The sequence below is a fragment of the Chionomys nivalis genome, chromosome 21 (genome assembly GCF_950005125.1).
Source record: "Chionomys nivalis chromosome 21, mChiNiv1.1, whole genome shotgun sequence".
NCBI lineage: Eukaryota > Metazoa > Chordata > Mammalia > Rodentia > Cricetidae > Chionomys > Chionomys nivalis.
This window is the reverse complement of record NC_080106.1, coordinates 43523682-43532963: the sequence shown is the minus strand read 5'-3', so window position 1 is coordinate 43532963 and position 9282 is coordinate 43523682. Positions and strand designations below refer to the sequence as shown.

At 42.6% G+C, this 9282-nt stretch overlaps 1 protein-coding gene across 6 annotated transcripts in view; it reads right to left on the bottom strand.

The window, feature by feature from the left end:
• Positions 1-6277: 6277 nt before the first annotated feature.
• Positions 6278-9282, bottom strand: part of Il15 (interleukin 15) — a 74730-nt gene continuing 71725 nt past the window's right edge. For all 6 annotated transcript variants that reach the window (XM_057753864.1, XM_057753865.1, XM_057753860.1 and 3 more), the window contains 2 exons: positions 9079-9216; positions 6278-6638 (listed from right to left, as the gene is read on the bottom strand). In XM_057753864.1, the coding sequence (XP_057609847.1) occupies positions 6528-6638; positions 9079-9216 (249 nt within the window). In that variant the 3' untranslated portion in view covers positions 6278-6527. The remainder of the gene's footprint in view (positions 6639-9078; positions 9217-9282) is intronic.

Genomic DNA, 9282 nt, shown 5'->3' with positions numbered 1-9282 from the left:
TTTATGGGTATCGCTTTTCACACCTTCTTTACCCTGTGAAACAGTGAGACCTCCTAAGTCCTGTGCATGGTCAACCTAGCCATGTGTTGCCTCCATGCTAGCATGCTTGCTAAGACATGATGAACTCCAAACCAGCGTGGAAAGTATATTACATGTAAACTCTTTTATAAACGGCAGTCTGAGCAATTGATTAAAATTTAGGAAAATCATGTTTGTGGGGCGGAGGAAATCATAGCAGTAGGGTTGTTTCCACATAATGATTGGTGCTATACAGACATCAGAAAGACAGATATTTTCCTCAGTTTTACAACTGTTTTGAACTTCTTAAACAGCCAAGAAGTGCCTCCCTGAATTCTACACCTGGGAATGTTGTCGCTGGTCCCTGGTGCCACTGCTCGCAAATATAAATTCAGCAGAGCACAGCCTGTGTTCTTCTTTAGAAGTCAACATGACTAAGACACAAAGTGAATACCCAGGGACCAGAGAATTCCGGGGTAGAGAATTGTCCATCTGAAGGAGAGGTCTGAATGCCAATCAGAAACCTCAGACAGCTTTGGTATCATGATCAGGCACCATGACCCTTTCCTGGATCCACGGTTAGCAGTCTTGGCTAACAAGAAGTGTTCTGTTTGGCAAATACACTCTCTGATCAAAGCAAAGAATCTATCAAAAGTCATTGAGCTGAAGTGTGAGTAACCAGTGTCATTGTAGCCATTCAGATAGCAACCTGTGGCTGTCAGCGTGTTACACGGGAGAGTTGTGTTGCTGGCTTACTCTTCCGGGTAAAGCACTGAAGAACCAGGCCAAGGGACCCCCAAAGAGAATGACCACCAAGCACATGCATTGAGCTTGCTGTTCTGAACAGAGGGCTTCACAGAAGTAGTACTACTCTGAGGTTCTCACACCTTAACAACCCCAGGGACACCCACGACTGGTGTTCTTGTGAAATAACGGAGTGGAAATCTTTTCAGATGAAATGTTTGAAGCCATGCTATTAATAATGCTGTCTAGCAGCTGCCTTTATTTATTTATAAATATAGTTCAAACATCTTCCTTGTCAAAGGAAAGCATCCTCTTTTACTATAAAAAAGTAATTAATTCAGGATGGATAAACTTAAAGGTACCTTTGCCACGTAGGATGAGCAAAGAAAGCACCAGAACAGAATTATATAAATAGCATCGAAACATGCACCAAAAATATGTACTTAGATGTTATTTTGATCTCTTGAATAAGACACAATTTCCCACCACCAAGTATTAAACTCATGTTTATTTACAAAGAAACATGAGTGGCATAAAAACATGCACACCTGAGCTCAGACAAAATAGCAGGCCGCTTCTTGCTGGACTGTTTTTTCTTACATATCACTGAAAAAAAGTCAAATATTTCCTGGCTGTTTCCCTTTGAATCGGTGCCTAAGAAAGACAAACACTCTCACCAAATAAAATAGCATAGATGAAAGCGCTCTGTGAACTTCGAAGAGTCATGCATATATAAGAGAACTATTATTGTTACCTTCCGCCTGGTGCGTCCTGAGAGGAGGGCGTAGACGCATTGGGAGCTTGACTTTATCAATTCCTCGCAGGAAACTGGGCTTGGCTGAAGGCCAGTGATCTTTAAATCCTTTGAGAAGGATGGTGCCTGCCAAATAGAACCATCTCCGCTCAGGCATCCCCCATCCCCAGCTAGGAGCTTTGCCGTCACATATTGAGAGACTGGTTTTGTCTTCCTCCCCTCAAGCCCATCACGTTGTACTTCTGCTGAGCCTTTCTGTAGCTGTCCCTCATGTTACACGCTGCTAATTCTACTTCAGACGTTCTCCCTCTGCCCAGGCCTGTCACCCCTCCCCTCTTCTCATTTCAGCTCTTCCTAGCTGCCATTCCGTGGGACTTCCTCTACTTGGTTTATCTCAACGAGAACAATTAGCTTCCCACACAGTTTTCAGCGAAGGGTAATTTAGAAAAATCTTCATTTCAAAAAGACTTCTTTGTCTCAAGATTTTTCCAGAGACCTTTTTGAGTCTGGAGAACCAGTCCTGTGATCCACTTGTACAGATGTCCCTGCGGCTTGCGAGGCCCATATGCTGGCTATAGGGCTGCCACATTGAGTGATTACTCATGGTATAATCCATTCAGCACTTCAAGAACTCATCAAATGATAGAGATGGCACTCTCAGGCAGGAATGCATTTTAGGAATCTGGTATTTATCTGTAAGGAGACATTGACTTAAAGGAGACATGGACGTAAAGAATACATCAAAATAAGAATACATCAAGTTTTTGTGCTACAATGTGACACTTCTTTCTCTTGAACAGACTGGAAAGTTTTTAGTGCAGCCCACGGAGCCAGCTAACTCCTCAATTACCACACCTTCCTTTCAGTCTTTGGCCATCCTGGCCATTGCAGATTTTCTTTTGCCCTGAGACCACCCCGTCCTTGCTGACTGGAACGCTGCCACTCTTGCCTTCTCCTCTAGCTCAGTCCCTACTCCCTGACGGCTCAGCTCACCTGTCACTTTTGCCCAAGAGACTCTCTTTGAAAGGACACCTTGAATGACTCTGATCCCCCCTCGTGACCTTCATAAAACTGATGGAGATCAAATAATAACTCGGATGATGGGTTTGGTATTGAGCTGTTTCTACTGGTTGCTCCTGAAGGCCAGTGCTGTAGCTTTCTAACAGAATCTGTCAAAACAGTCACCCAGAGTAGATCTCCAATAGCTAAGGCTCCGGTAAGTCTGACATGGTGAATTCTTAATCAAAAGAGTTGATCACAACAATGAAGGCAAACAATTTGGCAAGGGTGGTGCATTCCATGACAATAGTCACAAAAGTCTGACATTATTTCCAAAGGCTAAATGTAGCAGTTTTCAAGTCTGCTTAATGTTGTAATCATCTCCTTCATTCCTTTAATTCCTGTTTCAAAATTCATTGTTGAAGAGTAAATTATAGAACAAAAGCACGCCTCTGTTTTATTAATTTTTCTTCTATGTTGTGTCAGGTAGAGTACACAATTAGGACCAAGGGACCCTTCACACAGCTAAGCACCGTACATAACACATCCCTTAGGGGGAGCACAATTCAGTCACTAGACACATTCAGGAATATTGAACCAAATCTCCTTGGAAATGGAATTTCCTCTGGGCAAAATATTTACCCATTGCAGACATATGTTGAGCGTGATTTGCCTGTAAGTGCAGATGGCTTCAGTCATGATACGAAGTCACAGAAGAGAAGAAAGAGGAATACACTCTCTAGGATTTCTTGTTGCTTGGGGACAGAAAGGAGTTACAGCACATTACTTGGTTTTCATTTTGCATATGTTGGTTTGATTTTATAAGTTATTGAATTTGGAAGCCATAAACTACAACATCAAAACATGTAATTCCCTCTTTAAAACTACAGCAACAGCAGCAGAAGCAGGTAATTCTATTGATTCACTCGTCCCGGATAAAGAATGAGATTATATAAAACTAGACTTGTAATTGGGTTATAGAATTCTCTTGGCTCACAAATTACTTATTAGTTCTGCTTGTGTTTCTGTGTCCCCATCTTATAGTCCCTTTGCTTTATTGCCGGAAAGAATGAGCAGATAATACCCTCTCGTACATCTTTTCTTTACTTGAAATAATAATTAAAAAAGCAAGAAGATACCTGTCAATGGACATTGGTCTATCAATCTAATTTTTATTTGGTTCACCTTGTCCATTTGCCATTATATATGTGATTTTGTGCTATACATATAATTTTCATTAGAGGTAATACATGATAAGTAAACAATTAGTGCAACAGGTGAGATGCAAACAAGGCATCCCCCAGGAAAATAACACTGGCTGGCCAATGGGAGAGGGAAGAGGGCGTGGACCTTGAGATAGAGATAAAGGATTGGCTTCAAGAGCAGAAACACATAAAGCTAAATTTGGATGATGGCACATGATCACTCAATCTCTTATATTAACTAGAAGATGCTGTATCTGATTATTTCATCTCTTGTGACAAGTTAAATGATTTGAAGATGCATAGACTTGAGTTTTCTAAAACCGGCTGTGTCCTGTGACATTCCAGAGACAGTAACTTTGAGTTCTGGAACATTCCAAAATTTGAAACCGTCATGCATTTGTTTATACAATGCAAGTGGATTATTAGTCACTGTGAAACACCGTGGTAATGTGGCTGTCATCTTGATCTCCCTTCCTCAGACAAATAAATACTGGATGGAGACCAACTTCTCTTAGCAATAAGACTAGAAAATTAAAGCTAAAAATGGCACATTTTTCCTACTTTTTAGCAATAGAGATGCTAGAAAACTTAGTAATTTTATCCAGTAAAATGAAAAATTATAAAGATAAGAATCATAAAAATATATTACTCTTAAGTTGCACGTGAGTGTTGATCACATGTTGATATACACGTGTGTGGATGCCTCCTCTAACCCTCTCCTCCACGTTCTTCTCTCTTTTTATTTATTCTTTGTGTATTTCACATCATGCATCTCGATTCCATTCATTTCCCTGTCCTTCTGTATCCTCCCTCTGCCACTATAGCACCCCCAAATTAAAATAAAAATTAAGAGGAAAAAAAGAAAACAGAAAAATAGCAACAACCTAGTCACGGAGGCTATAGTGTGACACAGTGAGCCACACAGTAAATCCTTTTGCCCATCTATCTTTAGGTGCAAGGGTTCATTGCAAAGAGTCATTGGTCTGATCGAGACCTCTGGTTTCTGCTACAACATTGATGCTGGACTCACACGTTTGGATAACCTGTTGTTGCCCTGTGACATGAAGATTCTGCAGCTTTGGGTCTGCAGGACTAGCCCTTCATGTGCTCCCACAGATCATAGGTGGGGTGAATGTTGGGATGGGCCAACATGTAAATCTGGTACTGGGCCAGAATAATTGCAGCGTGGTCTGCCTACCAGCTTTCCTCCCTTCTCACCACCAGGGTGAGCTCTCCAGCATTGCCCTAGCTAGTTGGGCCCTTGTTGCAGTAAGCAAGGAATGGGGCCAGGTCTCCTTTCACACCCAGAGTTGACTCTTTCACAGCTGGACCATCAGAGCTCTACTGTGCTGCCCAGGTGAGATGCAGGATCCACTTTCCCCAGTGCTGCAGCTGGTAAGGGAGAGGGGTCAACTCCCTTGCCCACTACAGGTGGCAGGGGCAAGGGGGGAAGGATATCTTTCCCTTGCCCTCACCCCCACATGGCAGATGAGGGAGATGAGGCCAACTATCTCAGTCTCACACCCTGAGGGCCAGCTCACCCACCCATGCCTCTGCAAACATAGGCAGCTCTGTATTGTGCTGCCCAGGCAAGGTGTAGGGTGCAGTTTTTCGAGTGCTGTAGCTGATAAAGGGGAGGGTAGCTCCCTCATGCAACCACAGGTGGTAGGGAAAGGGGGCGTCCAGATCATCTTAAGACGGTGCACTGCACTGTATCTGTAGCTAAACTGGTGGCCCACAAGTCCTAGTCCTGTTCGTCCGCAGGGTCGGCATGGCCATGATCAGTTTTCCAAGGATGCTGGGAATGCAAACTTGGATTCTCTCGCCTATTCAGGAAATATTCTTACCTCTGAGCCATCTCCCCAGAACCTATGAGCAACTGCATTTTTGTCACAGCAAACAGAGTCCAACAAATAAGCACTCTTTAAAAATTCAACAAGTATAGCTTTAAAAATTGCGAGAATAAAATAGCAGTCTTTGGGAAAAGTGATACACTAATGTAAACATCGGCGTTCTGTGTCCCGTTGTGCACTTTCCTTGAAGGATGATCACCCTCAAACAAACAAACATGACCCTTAATTTTCTGCAACAGATAAGTTAGAGAGTAGAGAGTTGCCATGACGGGGCAAACGTTTGCCAGGCAAGCGTGATGATCTGGGTTCAGATCAGCAGGTCCCATGTAAAATGTTGGGTATGTGGCAGCTGCCTGTAACCCCACTTTTGAGGAGATAAAGACAGGAGGATCTCTGGGTTCACTGGCCAGTTAGTCTGACTGAATTACTGAGCTCAAGGTCAAGGAAGAAACACAGTTTTAAAAACAAACAAAAAACGAAAACAAAACAAAACAAAACAAAAACAAACAAACAAACAAACAAAAAAAACAAGGTAGAAAATAAGCAAGGCACCAGAGGTCAACCTCCAGCTGCCACACACTTGCACATGTGCGCACTGCATGACACACACAGACAACCATGTACACACACACAAACGGCACATGCAGCCAAAGACAAACTAACCATAAAAGGTGAATTAAGTTAAAGCTAAATCGATAAGGCATATAAAGAGCTTTATTCCACATCTTCTGTTATATTACAAATATGTACAAGTGCAGTAATAAATTAAAAAGGAACAAAAGAAGCCTGAGAAGAGTTCCTTCCCTCCGGTAGACTCTCGGAGTTCATCTGATCCAAGTGGTTCATCGGCCGCTTTGTTTCCCCAGCGGATCTCAGATGCACAGAGCGGCGCTGCCTCTGCACAGCAGGGAGCAGTGTGGTAATAACAGAAACCCTGGAGAGCATCAGCGACAATCACGAAGTGTTGATGAACATTTGGACAATGCTTTTAAAACTCTGCAAAAACTCTTTGAAGCTTTTCTCCTCCAGTTCTTCACATTCCTTGCAGCCATATTCTGTTATATTCTGCAAGCAAGAAGGAAGAATTAGATCGGCAAGCAGAATGCATTGCTTTGTTGGGGTTCTTATACTCTTTGAAACACATGATGTGGTCTTCAGACATGAAGACATTGTCAAACTAATATGAAGTTAAGAGCAGCTATGAGAAAGAATCAAGAGATTTGATAGAGGTTGGTTTTACCAGCGTTGGGTTAAGAACTCTGCAAGTGCATAGGCCATGTATGTTAGACTGTGCTCTTCCTGCTTAAAGCCCATCAGTGGATTATTTGTTTCTATCTTGAAGCCCATACTTCCCTGAATGCTCCATGACCTCTGTGATGTGTCCTTACCTAGCTCATCTTTCAATGGCCTTGAATGCCATGACCTTGACCTTGAGACACCAAGAGAATACTTGCCTTTATACTCCATATATATGTACATATATACATATGTGTATATATAGACTATATGTACACACATATATATATATATATCACAGACTTTTAGTATTTTTATATTACTATTCTCTAACCATTTCTAGAAAGGATAACCATATATTTTTGTTTCCCATCAGTAAGCACAAGGCCTATTACAAACAGCTACCTGAATGTTATTGGTTGATCTGAACCACTTAGACAAATGCCATTAACACAGCTTCGGGGACAACTAGAACATTACAAGTGTATCAATCATGAATAAAGATTTTTAGAGATCTTCTGAATTGTGAAGACTGTGGCAGCAAATATCAAAATTAGGTTTCATATCCATTAGGCTCTTAGAGATCAGATTCCCCAATATTCATCAGGCATAGACTGTATGCCAGACATTGTCATAGGCTTCTACTGCTCTGGACTTGGTCCTGAGAACCATGTCGGAGGGGAAGCAAAGATCCTCACAGACACTGTAAGCTGAAATTCTGCACCGGTCTCCCAAGCATGCAGTCCTGTTCACTTTTCCAGGAGATATGCCAAGCTGTCACCTTGGGAGTGGTACCAACATGCAGCCTAAAGCTCAGCACTGATACTGCCCTAGTTACCTTCTGACTTTCCCACCATTAATAAATAGTAATAACATATCACAGGAGTAGTTTAACCATGAAGAGATTCACTTGGTAAGTATCCAGAGCGATGAACATCTGTAAGAACTGTATATTTTGAGAATCGTAATCAAACATCCAAAAACCCAGAAAGCGTATATGCTCTGAAGCTGACTAACAGACAACTACATGGTTTTCAGAGTGTGGGATGTGTAGAGAAAGGGATGGAGGGTGATGGCATGGAGAAAGCGTGTCACATGCAAATAGCTGACATCAATGAGAAGGTGATGTCTGAGCAGACACTAAAGGCAGCCCAGCATTTGGGAGGGAGGAGGAGCAAAGCATCTCCATATCATTGTGTGTCCAGTTGTATTTGCCTAAAGATGCTCCCTAAGGGTCATCGGCACTCATTCCTGAAGCTCTGTGTAACATACCAGCCTATTGGCTAGTCCTTCCCTACACCAGAACCCTAGTTCCCCTATATATGCTTCCTTTCTTGCTACTGTACTTAATGACCAACTGGCTGGTTCATTCATTCCCTGAATGACTAATTCACTTCCCTCTTTGCTTCATAACCAGGACTCCAGGCTTTAGCACCGTGTGCTGAAGTACTTACTAGATGAAATAATTTTACTGCGCATGCTCTGATGACAGAGTGTCTTGGTTTCACCTTGTTTCACCCTATGGTTGCGCCATTCGAGCCACAACTAATTCCATGCAGTTGAGGACATTTGTACAGCGCACCCCTCAGCCGACCACAAGAGTCGGTAGTATTTGCTTCTCATGACCCTCCCTGCTCATGCTGTCTAGGATGCTCCAAAGAACACTTGACTCATTAACACTTTTGATTATTATAATTTTTCATGCTTTACTACTTTTGAAGGTGAGAAGCCAGAAGCTGGAGCAGAGCCACAGCTCTTGTGCCATTAGCTGCACAAGTTGGGACCCGTGGTTAGTACGGGGTGTTCTAAGCACATCCACATTCAAACAGACATAAAGACAGCTACACATGAAAAAATGCGAGATTACTCTCAAAGACTGACCTTGAGGATTTCGTGCCTTATCAATCTAAAGACTACAGAGTAGCGACACTAAGAACTAACCCAGTAAATGTGAGCTACCATTTCTGATGTTAAACACTTGACTGCACTGACGTCTCCCACTGCACCCACGCACCTGCCTGCCTTTCCAGCACGACTCTTGCACTAAAGCACACCGGCTGCCACTACTCAAAAATGCCTGCTTACCAAGGGAATCAACGAACTTGGGATTCTGTGCGTGGCAGCTCTGACTCCACTTCTGAAGGCCACTGCGCTGGAATCAGATTCTTTCCTGTGGTCCCCATAGGAGAATCTGCTTATGTATAAATGCCTTATCCCAAATGATCCCAAACCATCAGATGCAGCTCACTATGGCGGGTGGGTAGCTCACCTTGTTAGAAGACAGAGAGCTGTTTGCTAGCAACATCACGTTTTCTATTGTTCCATTAAGGTCCACGTTACTGTACTCATGTAAAATAACCCGTAACTCCAGCAGAAAGCAATTCATTGCAGTAACTTTGCAACTGGGCTAAAAAAATAAGAATTGCAAAGAGCCAGTTTGAAACAAACAAGCAAAATAATTTTCCCATTTTTG